The 26,635-nt window shown below is 32.2% G+C and overlaps 2 protein-coding genes across 3 annotated transcripts in view; one reads left to right on the plus strand and one right to left on the minus strand.

Moving 5' to 3' along the window:
• LOC130902755 (roundabout homolog 2-like) overlaps window positions 1-26,635 on the plus strand; it is a 527,473-nt gene that overhangs the window by 154,530 nt on the left and 346,308 nt on the right. The window lies entirely within an intron of this gene.
• Window positions 194-17,678, minus strand: LOC130902756 (cytochrome P450 4C1-like). Its single transcript, XM_057815030.1, has 8 exons — window positions 17,413-17,678; window positions 16,061-16,170; window positions 13,284-13,374; window positions 9,779-9,958; window positions 4,832-5,202; window positions 2,205-2,273; window positions 1,485-1,833; window positions 194-376 (listed from the first exon to the last, which is right to left on the minus strand). The coding sequence occupies exons 1-8, from the start codon at window positions 17,579-17,581 to the stop codon at window positions 210-212; spliced, it is 1,506 nt and encodes a 501-aa protein (XP_057671013.1). The 5' UTR covers window positions 17,582-17,678; the 3' UTR covers window positions 194-209.

Genomic DNA, 26,635 nt, shown 5'->3' on the forward strand with positions numbered 1-26,635 from the left:
TCATCCTAAATCAGACTTGATCCATCAACTTACATAAAATAAATTGCATACACTCATCAAGGAACTTTTTGGATGGCTTTCTGGACTCTCAAATATTCTGTTTGAAATAGATGAAATATACAATGATTTTTTGAATTCATCAAATCAAATTAGCAAATCACAGCAAAGCAAAATCAAATCACATTAACAAAACTTGTGTAAGTAATCATTTATTGATTTTTTCTTTGTATAAATATCAAACTAATTTGATTCGCAGGTCTTAATACCATATCGGTCAATATGTCAACTTTATCATCTTTATTTGCAGCTTCTAAAGTGAAATTCCTCAAGATTTGACAAAGAACTGCCTTTATTTCCAACATCGCAAATTTCTGACCTAAAATATATATTAATAGTAATATTGATAATAGAATTTCCTCTCAGATATAACAAAAATAAATTTTATATCAGAAGTAGTCATAAGGCCAGCAAAAATACGTGAAACACATTAAATATCACCAGAAATGAAAATAAATGGAATGGAAAAAACCTTCTTTACAAACAAACTTTTATTATTTGTTATAGAATCAACTAAATGTTTAAAAATAAACTAACTCTAATAAGAACTATGGCACTTTAAACTTTATAATTATATATTTTCAAACTAAAACTTCACGCCTTGATTCTTCCATTTATTATCATACAAGCCCGAACTCAATGTGGTTGCGTCGTTTATTTAGTTACGGAGTTTCTGCGGCCATCATCCCCATAACCAAACCCTAGTTAACATCTAGGTACAAAGTACTCGTCAATTTGAATCAAATAAGCCCTAACTCGATGAGGTTGTGTCATTTACACAATTACGGAGTTCCTACGGCAATCTTTCTTATCATAAGATACTGGTTACCATCTAGTAACAAAGTACTCGACAAGAAGAATCCAGTAAGCCCAAACTCGATGAAGTTGTGTCGTTTATTCAATTACGGATTTCCTATGACAATCTTCCTAATCATAAGACCCTGGTTAACATCTTATAACAAATTATTCGACATGACGAATCCAATAAGCCCAAACTTGATGGACTTGCATCGTTTATTTAATTACTCAGCTCATGGCAATCTTCTCCATAATAAAACTCGGAAGTGAATCAAATTTAACTTGCAAGATTTGATTACACACAGCGGGACAGGTAAAGCTAAATAAAAGCTTGTTAAAAGGGGGGATTAGAAAATATAATAAACCTGACGGTAGATGCGATTAAGATGAATTGCATAAAAAGCATAACTTAGTAGTGAAAATAAATTTAACAATACGTTTGTAAAGAAATAATATAAATATGAAGAAAAGGAGCTTTGGAACCATAAAGGGTAAATCAAGGATAGTGAGAATATAAACTTTTAGCTTAATTCCAGATTACAGCAGAAGGAATGAAGTGTTGTAGTGTGATATAAGAAAATCAACATCACAGAATAAATTGACAAGGACCACGCTACGTTGATACGTACCAATACAATTTCTGGGTCCAGCGCTGAAAGGAACATAAGCAAAGGGGTGCCTGTTGACACAATTTTCCGGCAAAAACCTATCAGGATCAAACTTTTCCGGGTCAGTCCAATATTTTGGATTTCTATGTATGTCATAAATCCAAATGTCTATTGATGCTTCTTTTGGAACTGTGTATCCGTTAAGTACTACGTCTTCGTCTAAAAATCTGGATATAACTGGTACACTTGGGTATAAGCGCAATGTTTCTTTTATGAACCTTTCTAAAATTTTCAGTTCATTGAGATCTTGGAGTTCTGGTTGTTTTCCATCCTCACCAAGAACCTCAATAATTTCTTGATATAATGTATCCTAAAAATGATTAATCGCAACGATTTTGACACAACTAAATGCAGCAATTGCTTAGTAGATACAATTTAGGAATAGGCTCTAAATGAGAAAGCGCCAATCTCTAAAGATGTACTACTTCTTGTATAAAACTAGAAAACTATATATAAAGGAACATAATACGCAGAAACGATAAAAACACCTAAAATAATGACTATAGGTTAGGTTAGGTTGATACGGACAAACATCGTGGATTTTTAGGAGGTCTGATGCCTTTTGAATAACCATGACTTCTTATTAAATATTCTAACCGATAACTTTTTGACTGACATTTATTGGTACATCTTCATGAATAAAATAGATGAATAAAAATTTGGTTAAAATATGTATATTACCTGATATTGGGAGTATATTGTTAATTGCCGCAATATCCATGAGATAGCTGTAGCTGTGGTGTCGTGCCCCTAAAGAATAATCAAATTTTAGAGATTATTAATTCATTTGTAGTATTATTGTTTCCGATATCAAATAGTGTATACCAAAGTTGGATTGACTAACTTAAGCTGCCTGAACAAATAACTATGTAGATTGACCAAATTATTGATGGAATTATTATTTAGAAAACGGAAATATTTCTGCTAAAACTAAAAACCATCCGATTTTGTATTCAAAATTACAATATTCTACTTTCCATTTCATACGGATTATACCGCAAATTATGATGCTATTCACTTAATGTTGATTTTTAAAAAGAAATATGATATGCCACTTTGAAAGAGTTTTGACCAATGGAAAACTTCTTTCTTGAGTAAAATCTTGGCTTCACTTAGTGAAAATGAGATTTTGTGTTGTACTGAATTTAAAAACCATAAGTGAGTAGATGAGGAGAAATAATTTTTTCTCCTGAAGATATAATTTCTTTTTTACATTCAATTGTCCTATAACTCAAATACACAAAAGAAACAGTCAAAAATATTATTTATTTATACCGATAAATATGAAGGCTAAATCTAGAGGAATTGGATTGATGAAGTCCTGGAATGTTCGGATTGGCTGCGATTGCCTATTATTTGAGGAAATGAAATTATCTGGCTTCCCATTTTTATTGTTTCTTTGTTGATTATCTTTATCGTGTCTATAATAATTTTTCAACAAATCAAAATGTTAATTCAGTGTGTGCAGACTAAGTTAATAACTTCTTCTAACTGGCAGATTATCATGTTAAGGTTGTTGTTCCGTGGTGGATAGTCAATCCAAGGTGTATCTATTCTCTTAAATAATGATTTAGAGGTAAGTATTGACACTTGATGACAAGTAGGAGTAGCTTTTAGGTCCAATATTGGAATTTCGCACGGATTTTCATCATTAATTTTCTCCAGACTGGTTTCGTCACAAATATATTCTAGCATAATCGTTATCAGTCATGATTTTCTTCAAGTTTCTGATATAATGTTTCTAAAAGTAATAACACATATTTCTTATTTATTATACTGAGTTGCGTGGTAATCACTTTCTCTAAATAAAATTAATTTTCTATATCTTGCAATATAAAGTTCATTATTTTGTGTTCAGTACTTCTTCATTGATAGGAGGGTTGCTACTTAATTTTTGAGATATGGCAACATTGATGTGAATATGTCAAATCTGACGTTGCCATCATAAAGTTTAATAATGAACGTACTCAGAACGTGTTGTCATACGAGTGCTATTTAAGTTATTCACAGATACTTAAAAATTTTTGTACAGAGATTTTCTATGACGTTTGACGTGGATTAATTGCCACCTTTTCATTGAAGCAACGTAGAACGCTCAATTCCGAATGGTACAGCAGCATTTGCTTGCTGGATGTGTTCGAAATAAGAAGGGAAACTAATTTCACGACAATGCGAGCTCTCACATATTAATTGAAACAAAAACGTTTTTGAACAGTTAAAACATTGAATTCATAGGTCATCCGCCGTACGGTTCTTGTTTGGCATCCATTGATTTTTTTTATAACAAATTAACTTCCAAGGTCAACGTTTTTCTACACCTGATAAAGCGGTTCATGCGCTCAAATCACATATTCTGGAGGTATCTCAATCGGAATAGAATCGACAAGTATATTGATATTAATGGAGAATATTTTGAAAAAGAATAAAGCCATTATTTTTTGGATACAGCTATGGTGTTTTATGTTTTGGCTGTGTATGGTGAATAATTTTGATTCTGTTGGATTACCATGAGTTTCTCACAACTTTCGCCATCATTGACGCTAACAGCTTTGAAGTATGAATAATGCTCTGTTCACTATTGATTATAATATTGTTTTACTTTTGTGTTGACTTAGTTGGTGTTATTTTGAATATTCTGTAGAGTAACATTTTTTTGAAATCCGAAAATTCCTAGTACTAATATAATTAATACGAATTTGATCATGATTCTTGTATTATAAGGAACAGTTAATCTCTCAGAATTCAGACGAAGTGATTACTAATTTTTTAGAATTGGAATGAACTGGATCTGTTGCACTATGTCACTGTTGATATAGCTCAGAATATTTCATTGTACCGATAAATTGTTTAAACGAATACACACGACCTGAACAACCCTTCTAAATGTGTCAAATGGGTTACTGCTTATTTCGTCATTTCATCTTTTTCTGAAAAATTTTTTAACGTCAGGATAACATAAGTGTTGAAACTATTAAGACGAAGACTTGAGAAATTTTGAAACGAATTTATTACAAAATAAATGTTTAAAAGATATGATTTGTTTTTTTAATATTCTGCATTGTTGTTACTTTTAAAATTTCGAAGTTTACACTTATCTTTGATTTCATATTACCAAAAAAAAAATATCCAATCCATTCTCTGGTTTTTCTCGCTGGAAACTAATTAATTCAAAACAATTGTATAAAAAACTGAGACCTCCGAGTTAGTGATCAGAAAATATCAACATACTTCTGAGTTTTTGATACTATACAGCAATTTTTATATTATACAAGTATTATTGACGATCTGGACGAAACCAATAAACTTACCTCAAACATAAAAGTATTAACTTCATCTCTAATTCCTTCATCATCAATAAGATTTTTGGCAATTTTCGCATTGAGAAGTATATCTAAAAATGCTAACTTTTTTCTTTTCGACACATCATCGTTTGTATTTACTTCAAATGTTTCGAAATACCGTTCACGTTTTGCTATAATACGATTAGTGAAATTTTTCAAAATATCAATTGTATTGCTATATTGAACACTTTTAAATGAAAGCAAATTAAATAATATCGATTTGTGAAGCCACGGTCTAATTATCCGATATACAAGCAGTTGGCCCATTTCGTGTATGGCGGATACATAACTTTTATCGGCTTTATTTTCCATATCCAATTTCGTACCAAAAGAAGTTTCTGGAATTAAATATTTGAATCTTATTTGAAATATGCAGCACATTTATTATTTGTATAATAGAAGAAAACTGATGGTCAAAGGCGGTTCTTGCCTAATAGCTAACAATCCGTAACATTTACAGGGACAACCTGTACTATCTAAAGTAGCAAAAATGAATTTTCCAATCTATTTTCTAACAAAAAGATACTCCTTTTTTAACTCGATAGAATTTATGGTTTAGAAGATATATAGATTTTTAAATCGTTGTATATGCCAAGTATTCCGTTCGCCATAAAGAGACATTCTTAAAAAAATTATCATCAACTGTAATAATTATTTATTGAAAATTAAAATCGCGTTATTTTAATAAGGAAAAAAAACTATAAAAAATGTTCGAAGTGGATACCTTGTACTTCTACACAATTCCAGAGTCAACGGAGGAAATTTCTTTGCACTTGGAAGAGCATTCCAAGACTCTACCTTATAGCGTCACAATGGAAGTTTATTCTATCGATCATTTCGTACCTTATTTCAAGATATCCTTAGAAAAAAAATCAATTGTATTTCAGGAAATGTTATTATTATAAGATGTTATTAAGATGTTTTTTCACATCATTTATGAAGTGGGAAGGGGCTCCATCGTACACGAACCAACGAATGGTTAGAGGAATATCACATAACATGTATGAAAAATCGTTCATCCAGAAACCAACGAGGACAAACCTCTACTTCCATGGCACGCACTTTCTTTCGTTGATACGTTAAATTGTAGTGACATTTTGCGTACGCTAGTTGTAGAATAAAATGCATCTAAAATATTTTGCTCCAAAGCTGGTGTTCGTATGGTTCGTTGTTGACCTTCGCCACCTTTTTTTAATAGGACACTTCCTAAAATATCATTCTATGTAAAGTAATGGAAACTAGTTTACTTAATTTATGTAGACAAACCTGTTTGTTGTAAATTGCGATTAACCCTAACAAGTCGAGTATAATTCTGCCTGGAATGCATTCAGTATGCAACCTTCCGGCTTCTGAAGAGTTAGCAGAAACCAAATAATACATCAAATGCATCATCTATTCACTTAAGAGAATTCTACTATATTGAAATTTCAAATAGAAAGTGATAATTATTGATGACTGGTTTTGGAAAGATCGACAGCCATCTGATATTAAGAAATTGAGTCGCTTCCAATTTTTAATTGAAAATCATATCAACTTATTCGACAGTGGCGTACTAGAAGAAAAATAATTATTAATTTATTTCCTTATGCCAGTAATATGATTTTAGATAGTATATAGTACGAATGTTCATTTATTTATTCATTAGTTCTCCAAAAAATATTTGATTGTGTTTTTCAACCTTCTGCAAGTATTTTCAATGAATAATTACAATTTTCTTTAGAATGTCTATTTATTAATAAATCGATATGGAAATTTATTTTTGCTATTTTTAGATTGTACAGGTTGTCCCTGTAAAAGTTACGGATTGTTAACCATTGGGCATGAGCCGCCCCTGGCCTTGAGATAGTAGTGTAGAATGATTTATTCCGTCAAACACACTACATGGACATACGTAATCAACCATTAAAAATGTATAATGTTCGAATGAATAATTTAGAAAACGAGAGATCATAAGTATAAAATTTTCTACAAGCATTACTTTCACGTCATCTACTTACTGAATGTTATGTTTATCTGATATTTGGGGATAATTTGCCCATAAGTCAATAGAAAACCAAACTGTTTTCAAATTGAGAATTCACTCACGCATGTAAAATTATCAATATTTATATTGAGAACCGCGATTGAAAGACAGTGCCTAGAGAATATTGAAATTGAATGAATAAGAGGAAATGAAAAATTGAGGCTTAAGGCGATGGAATGACGAGAATATCATAAATAGAAAAGAAAAAAAGTGCACAAGTTTTTGATATAAATATGAAGATAGGATTTTTATGAAAACATTTGGAGGAAAATGAGAGAAAAAAATTCAAGACAGCATCTAAGACACTAATAGTTCATTTATATGAACAATATGTTTATATGGTACAGAAGTTACAACAACAAAAATGAGATATTATGGAGATCAAATGCTAATTATGTATACAGAGTGTCTCAACTTAGGGATAGGATTTCGTAGTTGATTTTGTTGAAAAGTAACACTGTGAGAAGTACAGAGAGAGAAATTAATTTGAAGAATCTCATATCTTGATAACTGAATAAATTGTATATATTCTCATTATTTCTGGTCAAATAATTTGTTGCCCACTCTTGATATCTACAAAAATATGTTTTTATATTTACTATGGAAAAATTGCAGTATTAGGTACCAAATCAAAAGTTGCTTAAACAAAATTTGATACAAAATAAATGATAAATGAAAATTTTTTAGTAGGGTTTTCCAACAATAAATTTGGCTTCATTTTCAGTTACGATTGTATGATATTTAGCTATTGGTAGTACCAGTATAACGAAAAACAAACATTGTTATAATTTTTTGGGATGGGATTGAGAAACAAAATTTTTTGGTAACTGATCACCTAAAAATTTTGACCATATTTTCTAAAATAATTGTCCGTTATGCACTTAATTTTATAGAGTTCTATAAACCCGATTTTCGACAACTGCTCCACTCATTATCTCATATTTTTCACTTTTTAGTCCGTTGAACTAACAGAAGAAATACATATGAATTACCAATACTAGTAGAAAAGGAAGCGGGGATTCGAGTAAATGGAGTCCCAGTTAGTAGGATAAGATATGCTGAAGACACTGCGACTGAAGAGTCAGCGAGCAGTATGGCGTACACATGAATTTACGAGGATATATTGAAAAATTCTTAGCCTACCATGAAACCAAACAAAATTTCAATGTCAAAATATTTTATTACTCTACATATTCTCCTCTTAATTGGGTACATTTATTACAGCGAACTTGCAACGTCTCTAGACCTTTCAAAAAAATGTTTCTTCTTGCTCTGCAAAGCAGAACTCCACAGCTTTTATCACCTCCTCGTTGGAAGAAAATTTACGACCTTTTAAACTTTTTTTCAGTTTAGGAAAGAGACGATAGTCGGACGGAGCCAAATCGGGTGAATATGGAGGGTGTTGTATGGCAATATGAGATTTGTGTGCAGAGGCGTTGTCCTGCAAAAACAAAACATCTTTGGATAGCTTTCCACGTCTTTTCTCTTTAATTTTTTCCCGTAGAGTGGTCAGTAATGTCGAATAGTAATCTCCAGTTATTATTCTACCCTTATCCAAAAAATCAGTCATAATCACTTTATGGTAATCCCAAAAAACTGAAGCAAGAACGTTTACAGCAGATTTTTGGACGCGAAACTTCTTAGGTCTTGGAGAGCCAGAGTGTCGCCATTCCATCAATTGTTGCTTTGTTTATGGATCGTAGAAATGTACTCAAGTCTCATCCATAGTAACAATTCGGTTCAAAAAGTCTACATAGTTTCAAAATCGAGCACAGATCGAAAGCGATGCTTCTCCCCATGCACGCTTTTGAAGCATGCAGTCCAATTTTTCACGGTCGCATACGAAGGACATTGATCACCATGGCTCGATACTACAATATTTCGATTTTCACAATTTCGGTGGCCATATTTTTTGTTTTAATTTATTTCGTAACTCTGGTTTACTTTTTTGAAGTCAAAATTTACACTGACACTTCTAATAAGTTATTGTTCGTTGCTATGGTAACGCAATATTTTGTTTTGCATGAAACTGGTCTAGGCTAACTAGATATCAATACATCCTCGTAAATAAAACTAAATACATGCACTTCTTGAGAATACAAGATTAGAATGCGCAGTTACAAATTGGAAATAACCACATAGAAAAAGTACAGAAATATAAATATCTAGGGACTTGTAAAAACTTGAAATGAAATAGAGAATGATAAAATGTTACATATACTGATCCTTCTTTACGGAATGGAGGCACCTAATTTAAACAAAGCAATAATGAAAAAAATGGAAGCCTTTGAAGAGTGGATATCGAGAAGAATACTACGAATGTCATGGACAGATGGAATCGAAAATGAAGCCCGCGAATTAGAGTACTTCAATCATGTAATGAGGGGACAACGATACGAATTCCATAGATTAATTATGCTGCGAAACTTAAGGGGAGTGGTTTAACTGTTGAACAAACCAATTGTTTAGAGTTGCTGTGAATAAAATACAAATAGTCATGATCGTCGCCAACCTTTTTCCGAAGATGGCACTTTAAGAAGAAGAAGTGTTTTGAACTATGGAAGCGTGTTCTTTAGTAGTTTTTTAACAATAATTTATTAGTTTTTTTGCTAAACCTACCCTTGGATAAACCAAATGAAGTCATAAATTAATTTATTTCTAAAAGGTACAGAAATCTAATCCGTCGTAGCTTACATGTTATACACATCATGTATTTGTAGAGTTTATGCGTATCATTATTAATAACATAATTATTTATATAGATGAATGATATTACGTTAATTGACCTCTCCAATTTTTACGCAAACTGCAAAAAGTCAAAGGTCAAACCAAAAATTTGAAATATGAATAAATATTAGAAGAGTCAAAGTATAATAAGAAGAAATAATGACCTGCTATAATAGCCAGAGTTGATTGAGATATTAGAGGCACAATGTTCACAGGCTTGGTAGATGTTTTCAATGTATTCACAAGTGCTTCTGTTTCCTTGTTAAACACTTTGATAAATTCTTGTAAGATGGTAAAGTGGAAGGCTGGTGTAAGAATTTTTCTACGTTGTTGCCATTGTTCACCTGAAAGAAAATAGCCGTAAAAATTAATTTCACAAAAATGGTTTTTACCGTTACCGTTGATGTTATCAAAATAATTAATGAATCTAGATAAGGAATATAAATATTCCATTGGAAATTAATGACGAAATGTATCATAACATAACAACAGTAATTTCAATTACCGGTTGTTCATATGATGTTTAATGCATCAATGAATATTCCTGAAAGATTTTCATTCTTTTATCCTTTACATAAACTATTGAGAAAAATTGAGAAATTATCACGGCTGAGCTAATGTGATTGAATTTTTTGTCTATTTCTAGTCAGTCTTATGTAAAATTTGAGATTAAATAATTTAGTTGATCTAAACTCGTGGCCATAAATAACGCACCACTCTTTATTCTAATATCAAAGCCGAAAATATTAATCTTTTGGGTTTCTTTTTTTTCTATCACAAAAAGTTAAAGTATCTTAAATGTTAGCGATAAAATGTAGCAAATTTTTTTATCAGCAAATAACTGTTTTTGCGGTTTTTCAAAATTTTAATTTGATGCATATTTTAATGTTTCTTTCATTCTATTGTCGTACCAACTTATGGACAGCAGTAATTTAAGTCAATCAAGTTAAAGTCGAGACTATTTAAACAGAAAACGAATAGAGTTAGGCAGTTAAGTGAACGCGAAGCTGAAAGAATATCCTAGTTAATGGGACAGGGACTAAGTTATCGTGAAGTGGCAAATCTGTTTAACATACACCACATAACCATTGGCGCAAATTGATACAACGATTTCGAGAGACCGGTTCACATTCTAGGAGGCTTGCTCTAGGTTCCAATTAAATTCATTAAGAAATCGGTCGATGCCAAGTGTCGAGTTCAGCAGCCTATTACGAGAAGACCGAGATGTAAATATCTCTGATAAATCAATAAGACGACACCTTCAGAATGCTGGTCTAAACAGTAGAAGAACTCTCCAGGCACCTTCGCTAACCAGGCAGCATCGTGTTGCTAGATTAAGATTTGAAAGGCAACATTTAGATTGGAATTTAGAAAATTGGTGCCAAGTTTTATTTACTGATGAGACAAGAATCAGTCTTAGAGGTCTAGATGGACGTAATTAAATTCGAAGACGGCGAGGAGAAAGATTTGCGCAGTCTTGTATCATGCCCAGCGAGCCGTTCCAAGTAGGATCTAACATGTTTGGTTCTGATGCCCGCACAGATTTAGTGTCTCTTCCTAGATCCGCCCTTAACGCAGCAAGATACATAATTGACATTCTTGAAAATCACGTCGTTCCGTTTGGACCATTTATTGGTGATGATTTTCGTTTAATGCATGATAATGCCAGACCACACGTTGCGGCAGATGTTCTGAATTACCTAAACGAAGTAGGAATTCATACCCTGGACTGGCCACCAAGAAGTCCAGATATGAATCCTATCGAGCATGTTTGGGACTTTTTAAAACGCCGCATTCGTCGTCGAAATCCATCTCCTCAAAATTTAAATGAGCTTGAGCAAGCGGCATTAGAGGAATGGGAGAACATACCTCAAAAAGTGATACAGCACCTAATTGAAAGCATGCCGAGGAGAATGTTAACAACAATTACATCCAGAGGCGCTACTACCGTTTTAAAAAAAGGAACATGCAATTTTTATTTTTTAAAAATTTGGTTTTATTTTTTTTTACTCATTAAAAATCACTCAAAATAACTACACATTTCTTTTGGCCACTAGGGTATCTGGATTAAATATCTAAACCTTTTCTGTATCACTGTCACTTTTTAAATCCACATTTCTATACTTTTTTCAAACGATGTAATGAATTTTTTTAGTTTTTCCATTGATTCCTTGCGGCCAAAACGAAGAATTTAGCACACAGTGAGAAAAATTCGCCAATAAAATAAGAAATAGTTTCTCATTATTATTACGATAATCCATGCATAGTTCATTTCAAATTTATAAATTGATATGGCTTTTTCCAAGTTGACGACGGAACGCTGACGATTAGCACGTAATATAATCTGTTATGAACTCGTCCGCGACCTGCACCGTGAAACCGGTAAAGCCGATCCTCTTCGGTTATTAACGAGACTCTAGGATGCGGATGTTCATGGAAATTTTTGATATTTTTCTTGACGTCAGCGGCAATGTCAGTATTCAATGATAAAGAATCGGCAGAAATATCGTTTTTCAAAGTTGAAATCTTCTCGTTCATGATAGCCGTAATATCGTTGTCTAATGTTGGAATATCGTCCTTCATGGTGGAAATATTCTCGTCCATATTAACCAAAATATTTATCTGCTAGACTACTCACTATTTATAATAATTATACACTAATATTTAACCATTCATCACCTTATATAAATCATTCCTTCTTGTTATAGCAGTATTTGAAACAAAAAGAATTATGAAGAGTTATATAAAAAAAAAATTCAAATGTTCATCATAATGGTTCAAACTGAGCATTTTTGAATCGAAAAAACATTTCAAAATAGTAAAAAACTTAACTCCTGAAGCAATTTTAACATAACAATTTCTCAAAGATGCACCCAAAGAAAAAGTATTTGCTGATAAAATATGTTTGCAAAATAAACATACACGTGCCATGATCAAAAATCGAAAATTAACGACATGAAAAATTCAATTCGGCCTTACAATGTAATTATTCAAAACTAAAACCAACAATCCAATTACATAAATAAATTTGGCAACGTGGAAACGCAAATACCAAATCCAGAATCAAATAGGGGTCATCTGCAACTACTTTAGTTAATGTAGAAACAAATTTTTTGCTTCTTAATGACATTGGGGTTGGAAATAGCTAATAAAATAAGATATCAAAAAGTGTTAAAGAATCGGATACGTCTTCATCACCAATAGAACCTCGGCTGATATTTCAATTACCAATTTTTTTTAATATAGTTTGAAAAAACTGCGAATAACAATTTTAATAGTAAAAGTGCAGAAATGAGATTAAGCATTATAATTATGAACCTCAACCTCGTTTTGAACACATAAACAACGCATCCGTAGAAAGATTACAGTTGACGTATTGATTTGCTGGACAAAATAAGTAATTTTAAATAAATATTCATCCAATCAAAAATTGGAATTGATAAAGAATCCATCCATGATGAATTGGGTACTTAACTTGAAACTAAATCTTATGCAACAAACACTAATTCATCAGAATTTCTAACCAATTGTTAAATCTAAATCCCTTTCTGATGATATGCCATACATGGTGTATGCCTTATTTAATAATAAGATAAATTTTTTCGAGTATTTCCTTAAACTTTGAAGACTGATGTTAAATATTTTCTCTTTTATTTGAAAAGAATTTACCTGAACTAGTCAATAATCCTTTACCCAACCATGGTTCTATTAGTCCATAGTTTAAACCTTTCTGAAGATGCTTTGTTCCAGAGGAGATTATCTGTAACGATAAATTGCTTTTAGGATAAATAAGTAGAAATTTTTTTGAAACATATAGATCAATTTATTTTTTTTTATCTAATCTTTCGAATAGATTATAAAGCACAAAGCAGGGCTAGAAAAAAAGTTATAATTTACGTCAATACGTTTTCATAGACTTTGCAAAAAAATGCCAGAGCTGAAGAATTTTCTAAACCAGTATATCAATAAAATCCATATCTGCACATGTAACTAAACTAAAAATTCATCATATGCAGAAGAGGACATGACAAATTAATTTAAAGCTGAGAGAATTGGAATTCTAAATAGATAAATGTAGAGTGGCTAAAAGATAATCAATGGTAGCTGTTGTGGACGTTTGGTTGAAGAGAAACTATAGAGTGACCACCACGTTCAGCCGACTTGGTTCCACTAGATTACTATCTAAGCTCATAAAACTAGAGGTTAAGATTCAAAAATATGAAATTGTCAAGAAAACGTTTTATGGAATTTAGGTAGTAGTTTAGTACAAAATTTTGAAAATTTAATGACATAAGTTTGTCTATTCAGTAGATGAAGCATTTCCATTATTCCACTTGACTTCATAAAAGTATTTGTAATATTGTTTAAAGGCCCACAAAGTAAGATATCAAGTACAACTTCCATTTGAGATTATAAGGGTCGTAATCACACCCTGATAGAAATTTATAAACCATACCAAGTATGACGTGTCTTTTTTTATATGCTAATTTTGGATAACAATCCACATATGGTGGGTGGTATTTTTCAAATTCTCACCCTGTACGAAACTTTTGCACACATACAGGTTTCCATTTCTTCAAACGAAGAATTTCTTAGAGACCCAGCAGGAATTACTTTTCAAAATTGTTCAAATAGAACTGTACAAAATGATATTTCAATATCTTACTAAAGAAATTAACGTTTCCTCTAAATTCTCTATATCCTTGATTCATAGTAATACACTGCTCAAATGTTTAAAGGGGTACGTTTCAACTTGTGACGATTTTTAATTCGTTGAGATAATGATGTGTCCATATCTTCAAAACGAAGAATTTCTTACAGACCTAGCGGGAAGTACCTTTCAAAATTGTTCAAATAGAACTGTACAAGATGATATTCCAATATTATTCAAAAGAAATTAACGTTTGCTCGAAATTCTCTATATCAATGATTCATAGTACTGCTTAAATGTTCAGAGGGGTGCGCTTCAACTCGTGACGATTTTTAATTCGTTCAGATGAGGATGCGCCAACTCGCGACGGGGATATTTCAGGTAAATGAAAAGGTAATCCGAGTATTCAATACAACTCGTGACGGATTTATTAATAGTATTACCTAGAATTTCGTATCCAATCCACTTTGTAAATTTGAGAAATCCAAAAATTGAAACTTAGAATTTCTAAATCCTTTCAGTTGCATTTTTTAGTTAGGTGGGTACTCAATATATATAATAGAAAAATGAATTTTTGAAATTGGGTGAAGCCATATAATTTAATAATAATAACATAACAATTGGTTAAAATTCTACCCCCAATATTGTCACCACCCTTTGTCAAATTAAAATAATAAATTTGTTGCCCCGTTCTTCATTCTTCAAATAGATAAGATAGTGTGGGTGTTTGTGACAAGTTAAAATGGTATTAGTAGTAAATTTCATGAAAGTCTAAGGGGTGGAACCAAATACTTGTGATTAATGCACAACTTTCCGTCAGGAGTTGTCTAATCTTCATGACAACCACGATCACGAGTTGGCACATTGTAACAGAAGTTACACAAAAAATTTTATGGAGGGTATTAAAATCACACATTGACGTACGCCCATTTAAAGAAATGTTTTTGATATTAACGTTTAATTTACAATTATTTCTATAATTTATATAAAACACTTTATACATATTTCTTGTTCTTTTTTTAATGAATACGGTCGAAACTAGTTATTTATGTATCAAGGCACTAAAATCATACTTACACATATTAAATTTTTTTCGAAATTCTGCAGATTTAAAAATACTTGGAATTGTGGCGAGCAGAATAGGTTAAGAGTTCCGCGTTTAGTTATACAGCTGAATAATACGATTATTTTTCAAAAATTGGAATGGAAATCTTATTTTTTTTTTTTTCATTTATTTAGATTAATGGTTTCAATTGTTCGTTATATTAAAAGTTTGACGTGAAATCATAGACAAAATCACAGAGCTATCTTTGTTCCAGTGCGCGGTGATTGGTGAAAAGAGATAAAAGGAGTAGGGAAATATAACGGTGGAAGGAGAACGATACAAGATATTAAAAGGAACACCTGATAGAGATATCTCTACAGTAACTTCCTTTGTGTCTCATTTCAATATTGGCCCACGAATTTTATTGAAAGCGCAGTCTAGTATCACTTTGTCTATGGGTGTAATCCATTGCTGTTGAACAAAAACCGGATGATAGTTCTGTTATTTCAGTGCCTAGGCACTAAAAACCGATTTTATTACTGATTTCTATCCACCAATCGGCATTAATGTTTCACTTTTTTGCCGATTTATATGTCAATGACAAATGACAACAACATATATGTTTAAATATAAATTGCTAGAGAATAAAAAAAAATCAAAAATCGAAGAGTTTTTGGGCTCCCGAATATTGCATGAATACTACCAAAAAAATATAAGAAGTCCAAATTTTAACATTTGAATTGTCTTTACCTCAAATTCTTCTGGTCCAGATATCACAACTACGGGAACTCCTAAAACTACAAATGAATAAACTGATCCATATTTTCGACACCATTCTCGAAATTTTTCGAACAGTTGCACTGGAAAAAATATTTTGATACAATATTGTTAAAATAGATGGTCGCTTTAATGAAAACATTAGACGTGAAACATAAATTAGCTCTGGCAATCCGGATATATTGTCTAGTATAAGAAAATAAAAATGAATACATAATTTGTATGTTCTAATCACTATTACCTAGTAGGTAGTAGACCTTGATAGAATTGACTAAATTACTACTAAATATACGAGTACATATCAACGAAACTCATTTAGATGCAATGAAAATATCAAACAACGAGTAACGAAGAATCGGTATTGTGATTTTTTCCAACGTTTCACAACTATACAATTATAAGTAAATACATCTGTCATTGTTTGAAATTTGACATTCCATAGCAGACCTGATTTATTGTGTAGTAATAACTGCAACTGCGTTCAAGTTAGAAGTTGTACTACCGACAGTTTTATTAAGGTTTACCAACGATTTTAATTCTAATATGTATCTTCGAACCGATTCTGATGATCTGATCTGATGATCCGTGAATGATCTGTGGGAATAAGAAGAAATCATTGGGTGCCAAACAAGGACAGATGACCCATCAATCCGATGTTTTGACTGCTAACAAACGTTACAGTTTGAACTGATGCGTGAGAGCTCGCATTGTCGTGGTGGAGAATGCTTGATTTCAATGATTTTTTCCAACACCTCTGGCAAACATATAATGGCGTCCTATTCAGAACTGACCGTACTACTTTGTTCTAATGGAAACGTGACGACATGTCCAGTCTTTCCAAAATAACAGAAGACCAAGTGCTTTGTACGAAAACAACTTTTGTTTGATTTGGCTCGTCTTGGAAGACCCATACAGTCGTTTGTTGTTGTTTTAGGTTTATATGCATAGATCCATGATTTGTCGTCTGCCTGCGCGATTAGATTTTTTCAACATTTATTTCCACAAATCGACACGAGATTTTTTTGAACGATTTTCGAATTATGCTGGAGGCGTAAACGAGCGATAGCCGCATTGCAAAAAGAAATGAGGTCGATATAAAAATATTACTCGTTTAAAAATTTATATCAGCTCTATTATAATTTGCCCAATTATCTAAGAATTTAAACCCGACATCGTTTTCAAACACATTATACTACATTAAATTATTGCACTATAATTTTCGTCTAGGTATATAAAATAAATCAGTTCCATGTAGTATGCCATAATAATCGAAAAATAAAACTTTTCACCTTATATAATATAAAGCATATCATAAAAATAATTACCTGAATCACATTTCAATATCTCTACTAAATTTCCTACAAGGGGAAGTCGTGGAGGTCCAGGTATTTTGTTCACTCTCTGTATAACTCTGTAATGTTTTAAAGCTACATTTGAAATAAAAATTACGACAGCAGTTATCAACACTGAGAGTAATGTCAAAAATAAATCCATCACTTCATATAAAATTATACTAACTTAACATACAGACCAGTTCCAAATTTATAGGAAATAATTCAATAACTACACTCAACGTTGCCAAACTTAAAATATCGCATTTTGTTGAATTTGAATAATAATAAATATTAATTGAAATTTATCTGTGAGATGAAGTCTTAAGATTCAGTTATTGAAATCTGGGTTTATCGACATCGAGATAACATAATATTAGCTTTTAAAACTTTTAGTTATGGCTTAATTTTAACTAACACTTAAATCAGATCATAAACTTTATATACAATTGAACAGAAATTTAAAGACTGGCATCTGATTCCGAATATTATGTTTTGTGAATTATATTTGGCTCCCGTGTTACTTTCTTTTGAGAGTGAGATTATTATGAAAAAATCGAGAGTACTAATACCGTATTGTGTAATGTATATTTATTATATAAATTCCTTTTCTTTTTTTATTCTAGTTTTTATAATGAATCTGAAAACACTAAATACTTCCGAAACAGTTTAAGATATGTACATGAATTACGTCTAGAATTTTCTGAAAAATCCAATAAATAAATAATATACAGGGAGATTCATTTGAAACAAGAATGTTGGTATTGGCAACTGTCACATAATAAATCCTGCATATATTTTTTTGCGCATTTAAATATAAATCTCGACGTATTCAAAGAATTGTTTCCAATACGCCCCCATTTATGCATCAATAAATTAATTCCATTTGACTGATCCACACCGTATTTGTTTTACTTTTTCCTTTGATCTCTTGTCATGAAGCCTCAACACAATTAAAAATAATTAAATTGATGATATTTGATTGAGATATTCAATTCAGAAGACTAATTTTCTATGAATTGAGATATGTAGATCATTATGAATATAATTGCGTCGCCTTAGAAGTTTTTCTTTCACTATTTTCAAAGAAATAGCTAACGTATTACCTCAAGCAGTTTGTCTCAAATTATATTTCTCGTCTTGTCTCACAAAATGAAAAGGTTTAATGTTAGTTATTTGTATATATACACTCAGCATATCCTCAGAATATATCTAACGAGATTACATTATAACTAAGGTATACATATTATTTTTTCGTACCAGTCGAACTGTGTGTTAACAATGCCCGACAATCAGATTCGAGAGATACGATGATGTTTATTGGCAATATACGTAATATGGGTAATTTCAACGAAACGGTACCATTTTTGACTTTGAAGGTAGTCATTTTGTTGAGAAACATCAGCTCATACATAGTAATTCGAAAAATGTTTTTTTGAAAATATTGATGATAAATATTGATAATATAATGATTATTATATTATATGATAATATAAAGGGGACCGCCCTTTCTATTGACAACCGAATATTTTTCGATTAAAGATTAAAGATTGGTTGATTGGTCCGCGTTTACTGCACCAAAGACACATATTTTTAAATTTAAATCCAGATCGTTCTACTTCTCTTAGCAACTTTCGATCCATTTTACAGATACTTGCAACCGAGCAAATCATCTGGCAATTTTTTTATATCCAAAATTGTGTAATTACAAATATACTCGACAGCCAGTTTTGTGAAGATACATTTTTTCAAATAAAAAACAGTGGATATTGTTGCAACCGCGCTAACCCTGCCAGATTTTTCTACTTTAAATATATTAAACAACATATAGAAAAAGTTTCAGCCTTATGAAAGTACCTTAGCGACTAGCTCTTAACTCTAAGAGCTAGTCGCACTTCGACTATTTTATTTGGAGAGAGTAACTGCTCTTTGCGTTTTGGATTATCACGGTGAATCCACGCTTTTATTAGCTTCACCTGTATGTGGGTTTGGTTGTTTGTTCGTGAGCTTGTTTGGTTGTAATTATCTTTTGGACCGAAGATGGATTTATAAACTCTTAAGATCGCGCCAGCGCTGACGCTCTTGTTGGCGTTATGTTCGACTTGGCTAAGCGTTGGAACGTGAGCGCGTGAATTTGTGATTATAAATCATATTCCGTAATCTGTTTAATGCGAACGAGGGCACCAACGTGGGCGCGAACTTAAAAACTTATAAATTGACTTTTAGAACAAGTGGCGTATTTAGTGAGAATTTCGTTCGACAGAGTATTCGAACCTACGATCTCCATGTTGGAAATTAAGCACATTAAGTACGACAACGTTACTAACTACCTCGTTACGGGTCGATACAAGTTTCGACGAGATTTTGGTATATAAGCAGCAAAGCCGCGATATCACGAGGGTGATATCGAATAAAAAACTAAAAATATAGTTTAAAAGAACATCGAGCGCCCGACACTTTTTTCACAATAATACCTGCATTATTTATTTATTATTGTTCTAAGATTATTTTAAAAATTATTATCAAGTTTTTAGTTTGATGTGCTTTATTTTTGTCTATAGTCATCAAGCGATGATAGACGACGTACGCGAAAGCTCAGTAACATCGAAAGAAAATTTTCTGATGTACTAATTTCAGATTATTTTGTTGGCTATTACTCTAAAACGGAGAAAAAAAGCGAAAACTAGGAAGGAATTAATAATATAGGCGAGGAAATTGCCTTCATCCTCTCAATATTTAAACATGTATTGCTTGACATTTCTTTGACAATGATATGGAACTGCAATAATAATAAAACGATTCGTGCTACTGCTGATTCCCAATAAAAATTCTTTTTCATTTCCAATCGCATAGACAAACACTTTTTTTATGTGAGAAGCAAATCCTTTTACCTTCGTGTGCCTGCCGTGTGAGGACGCCTGTGGATATTGAACTTGAACTTCTATAGGATGTAGTGCTCGGAAAAGAGGTGGCTTGGTAGCTGATTACACAAACTTCTACTTGAAAGGAGTCACGATAAATTGGAGTTCTGGGCGTCTACAAGCGAACTCGGTGTTCATGAGCCACGTCTGCCTGACGAGTAGGTGATGTAAAAACTACTTCAAGCGGTATTATGTCTAACTGCTCTCTTCTGTATTGAGTCGAGCATCTTTAGGGTACGCTTGGGGGATTAGCTCCAAATGTGCGAGCAATATTCTAAAAATGGATAAATCTGGGTCCTGTAGACGACTAGAAGCTGCTGGTATACAGCTTTTTGGTTTTATACAGAGCTCTTAGTTTTTGCTAATCCGGCCACGTAAATATGCCAGGACGAATTGCTTCAAATCTCAACACCCAGCAAGGTAATGGTAATATTTTATGTGCAGACAGGACCAAATCCTAAGCTGCAGTTGTAAAAATAGCAGCCTTGGTTTTGCTACATTAAAATCAATCTGATTGCTTCCACTCCATTACAGAATGTTTTCAAGATCGGTATTGATGGTGCTGCCTGCGGATTTTGGTAGTAGCTAATGTTCATTGACATTACTTAAAATCCTTTGGCGTGAGATGAGTTCTGAGATCTTCTAATTTCTCCATTTCAACATAGCTTCGATAAGGTAGATGCGCAATTTCACTGGGATATCTTCTATCAATATCAAACTGTAGTGTTAAGGTTTGTCTAATTATGAAAGAGATATCCGACTGGATCCATCAATAGTTTCCAACTTTTAAATAATAAAATTCCGTCAACATTATCTGATTGTTAATAATTCATTGTGAAGTAATTCTTATTTTACGGTTACCAGAATTTACAGCTACAAATATAAATTAATACTCTTTAAACCTTATACATAATTTAATGATTCGATCATTTCACTGATTAGTAGTAACCTTTGTTTTATCTAAAGATAAAAGGAAAACAAATATTTTGAGATAACTCGAACACTTGAGAGATTATTATATCTTTAATTTCGAAAATTGCTAGCATTATCTTTGATAACAAAGCGATGTTGGCAAACTTACAGTGTTACATTAATTGAATGATTTATGTAGGATTTTGAGTGAGTCATATTATTACAGTTTTGGATAACCATCGTTATTTAAGAAAGTGTTATTGTTGTCATTCTTTGATATCGATGGTTGGTGTAGGAGGGACTTAAATCAATTCAGTAGAGGGTGTGTAGTCTATTATTTTCTTTCGTCCCAATTCAATTCTAAATTGAGTAAAAGAAGTTAAAATAATGAAAGCAGCGCTACAGACGTTGTGGATATTATCAACTACTTTATCATCCAACTCTGCAAGCTTTTTGATAATCTAGCAATTTTGCCAATTTTCTAGGAATTTACTAACCAATAACCGTTAACAAAAAGAGCAAGATCTACTTTTGCAGGGTTTTATGTGAAATAGTGTCAATTCGGGTGATGATACAGAACAATAAGGTTCATACACTCATTTTGTAACCATTAAAGCAAATGAGATCAAAATCTGCTAGAATGCATCGCTTATCCTACACGCTTTGAGAAAAAATAAGTACAAACGCGCATTTTTTTACTTTAGCAATCAGTAAATATTAACAAAAATCTTAATTTAGTAAAGGAAGCATCCATGAAAAATTAAACAAGAAAAATATTTATAATTTCATTTATTTAATAAAATTATCGCTTGACTAATCTCATAATAATTGGTGTTTGAAATGAGAAATGACCTAAAGTCACATGAATTGAGGTCAATAGACGTCTACTGTCATTTGATGTCTATTGATGTCTATTGATAGCGATTCACGTCAATTGTTATTTTAGGTCATTTGGAAAATAGGATCAGTGACTTAATATTTTGATCAATTTAATCAATCTTTTCCTCATAATGCCCAAAATTTCTTTATTTCTTTCATTTTGGTACATCTACAACTCTATAGGAATTAAATGCAAAAAACCTGAGCTCGCTACATGCTTCCTGTGAGGAGATATCGCTGCTATTTTAAACTACTGATAAAAAGCTAGTATCTAAAGCTGAGTTTATACGAAGCCAGTAATGCACACAAACCAGAGTTGGCATGGCCTCTGTTTTTAGACGAGGTCATTTATTCACAAATTTTTTTCAAGTATATACACGTTTGAAGTTAAAAATTAATCATTTCGTGGCAAAGTCTGTCTAAAAAGAAATGTTTAAAGAACATATCTACACTATTACGGAAATAGTTGATTGATGTATTAGAAAAAAAAGCGCAACGACTACGAATAAGGAAATGTTTAAGAGATACATCAATTCCAAAGCTCTGTTCTCGCCAGTATTGGCAGCCAATACTGGCTTGGATTGATAAACTATTTACTCAAGACAAATACCAAGCCAGTGCTGGCTGCGAGTAAGACCAGCAGCTAGCGATGGCCTCGTGTAAACTATGCTTAATTAGGATCTGTTGTAAGAATATGTAGCTTTTATAGATAAACAAGATACTAATTCGGAACCTACGATCCCAGAACACCAAAATATTCTTATTCATGAAGACATTTTCCAGTATAACTGTATCATTACTCTGGTAAAGAGTACAACTACTTAAATTCTAGATTAAACGCGTAAAAATAATTACTACTAATTTTTTTGTGAAAGTTTTGATTTAAAATTCGGGCAGCCTCAGGTTGATACGAATGAACTAAATTTGAAGAGTTTTGTCTTTTTGGAAAAAGCTGGTATTGCTGACCTCTTAGTTCATAGAAGGCAAACAAATAATTTCGTACCACCCCGAATGAAGCTTATTACGCGACGAGGATTGTTTTACATTGACCTTTGATTATATACATTATCTTCAACTACTAGATATTTTCGTGTGCAAAAAGTTTGTACAAAACATTACGTTACACCTTTTTTTATTTAGTAAAAAGTTACGATTACCCCTGCAAGAATGAAGTTTATTCGTCACTATACACTATGACATATCAATGTCACATAAATATTCAGACTTTGTACCATATTTTAAACAGTTTCGCGTTCTCATTAGTTTAATTTTAAATATTATAATTGTTAAATCTTCCATGATCAGAAACAATCAGAATAAACATTTTTGGGGTTAATTTACTTGCGAGTGTTAGATTATCTAACATTTATAATATCTTGGTGAGACTTACATCTAGTGATGCAACCTCTTATATCTCATATTAGGTCTATTGGCCAACTTTTTTCCGTTTTTTCGCGTTACGTGGCGTTAATTCTTCTAGTAGGGGATTTGGGTGGGTTTCTATAGCTTTGTGGTAATTGATGATCCTCTCTTTCATAACTTTTTGTACAATGGGCACTCTCAGGTCTACGTAAATGGTGTGATTTGTAACATAAAATGAAGCATCTACTAGTTGACGGAGTATTTTAGATTGAAATTTTTGAATAATATTTGTATTAAATTTGGAAGCTTAACCCCACAGCTCTATTCCATATGTCCATATAGGCTTGATGACAGATTTGTAGATAAGGTCTTTGTTTTCAAGTGAGACTTTGGATTTTCTCCCTATCAATCAATGTAGTGATCTTGCTTTTATATCGAGTTGTTTTCTTTTTATTGTGATGTGTTGTTTCCAATTAAGTTTTCTGTCTAGGTGGATTCCTAAGTATTTGGCACTACCTGCTGTTGGTATTTCCGTATTGTTTAACTTAACTGGTTGACATGTACGTAGCGTAAATGTAAAATTTATTGATTTGGTCTCATTAACTTTTATCCTCTATTTTGTAGCCACTCCTGTAATTGGTCAAGATGAGCATGGACATTTTTTGCTGCTGTTTGTGGTTCTTGAACAGTAGAGAGGATGACTGTGCCATCAGCAAAAGTTCCTGTTATTGTATACTGTGGTCTACAACTCTCTAGTGTATCTGATGTATACAGTATGTAAAATAGCGGGCCTAGTACGCTACCCTGTGGCACCCCTGCTGCTATAGTGAAATCTTCGGACTTTTCCTCTTTAACTTTTGTTTGGAAAGTTCTGTTGGTTAAGTAAGATTTCAGAAGTTGGTAGTAGTTTGGTGGAAAAGTTCTTTTAATTTTGTATAGCAGTCCTTGATATCAAGGAAAACAACAGAGCAGTATTCATTGTTTTCCAGGGCTTTATTTATTTTCTGCGTGAGTCGGCGGACTTGAGGCACTGTCGAATGTTTATGTCGGAGTCCAAATTGATGGCATTCCTGTGGAGCTAAGTCTTCAGTTATTCTATGAAAGAGTAATTTTTCATGATAAAAAGAAGTGAAAGAAATTATAAATAGAATAAAGAAATTTGTCGTCATATACTTATTGTAGGAAACTACAGTGTCAATAAACCTACCAACACTCTTCTTATTTTCTATCTTTTGAATTCTTAGCAATCAATTCAAGTTTTCTAACACGGTAATAGCTTTAAATAATTCAGATATACATTTGCGCTTAAAGATTTTAAGTAGGCTTTATTTATACAAAAGGGACTAAAAATCGTCGGAAAGGGTTAACATTAACAATTATTGGTACTTTCCTTTTATACTCAACATCACCTAAGTTTCTAAAGCTTTCTCTACCTTTACACGCAACATAAAATATTCGTTAGAAATCCACAAGAGAAAATCTCGAGATTCGCATTTTCTTTATTTAGAACGCTTCGGCAGTTTGAATTTTTTAACAGCTTCAATTATTGATAATCATGAATAGGTCCTTGCTACTGTGCTACTGAAAAAAATTGAATGAGGATCAGACACGATAACAAGAATATAATTCATATGAAAAAAGAAATCGTTATTAATGAAAGTTAAGATGACACTTATATCTTATAATCGAAAATTGTCATTATATAATTTCCAAAATACTTTCCATTGGTTGTTACAGTTCTGGAAGTCTTTTTCTCTGCTTAACTTTTTCAGAGCGAGTGTTGCTTTTTCTTTGATATTTTCAACAACCTCGTTTTATCTAATCGACGATGAGATCAAACCAGATTACCGATTTTTTGGACATTGTCATCTGCTCTTCACGTGTAATGGTGAACATTTTCTAAAACGTTTTAACTTGAAAACGCTTTAACACTAAAAAACATGTACACGGGATATATTTCCACCGTCAAACTATTCTTTCAATAAATTACAAACTTCAGTGGATGTTTTTTCAAGTTCAGGGAAGTAAAAATATGTGTCTATACTGATTTAGTTTACAAGAACGAGATGCAGTGAGTGCATTAACAAAGGTTTTATGGTAGTTTCTGTTAGATGCTGACTTTTGGTGCTTACACATTACTCGTATAGTCTTCTAGTATGAGTCTTCTTATTTAATGGTCAGGCACGTATGTTATATATGGTGTATTCAGGAAAAGTGGGTTTAGTGGCAAATTAGTGGATAATAATTTTGTAGGTCCATATTTTTTCAATAATTTGTATGGTTATAAATACTTCTAAAGTCTATGAAGGTTCTCGAATCCTTTTGAGTATTACCTGTCCATCTTTTATTGATTGTAATAGTCTTCTATCTTTTATGATGCTTCATTTCACTCATACTTGCTCTAACGTCTGCTAAAATTTACGTTGTTCATCGTAAAAAGTGACCAGTATACTTTTCGAAGTTATTCAAATGCAAATATTCTGCATTAATACAGAAAATTTTTCCAAAAGTGCACTCGTCTGGTTTGTAGGTTAAACAAAGTCCCTTTTTCTGAGCAAAGGAAAATAATGATTTTCGAAAAAGTTCTTGTCGCCAACATCCACAAAATATACCAAATACTAGTGCGACCGTGATCATTGAAACCGTTACATTTGCTGCTTTATGAATAAATTTAGGACATTTCCTCACTGATTTTTTTTAGTTGATACTGTTTTCACTTTTGCTTAAAATACTAACAAATTGCAAATGTTAATATTCTTCTTTATCATTAAAGTCTTCTTTATCATCGAATATTTAGCTTACGGAGAATTTTTGGGATAGATAACTAGTACATTAGGAAACTTTTGTTAATATTTTCTGATATCTCTTAAAAGATATTCTGGGCAACCGGTTTTGTGCTGACTTTCCAGCAGTTTTTGTAACGTCGAAAATTTCAAAACCTTCGGAACATTAAATGTTCCCCAGACAACATTAAAGGATGGATACTAAGCAATACATTTCACGACTCCTTGTCATTTCCCCATCATATTTCGCCTCATGTTGTTCGTTCTTGGTCTTCCCTAGTTCTGTAGGAGATCCCAGGAGGTTTTCTTTTCTCGTGAAGGACTCCGGTGGATATACATACTTGTCGTAGTCCTTCACCT

This window comes from Diorhabda carinulata, chromosome X (genome assembly GCF_026250575.1).
Source record: "Diorhabda carinulata isolate Delta chromosome X, icDioCari1.1, whole genome shotgun sequence".
Lineage (NCBI taxonomy): Eukaryota > Metazoa > Arthropoda > Insecta > Coleoptera > Chrysomelidae > Diorhabda > Diorhabda carinulata.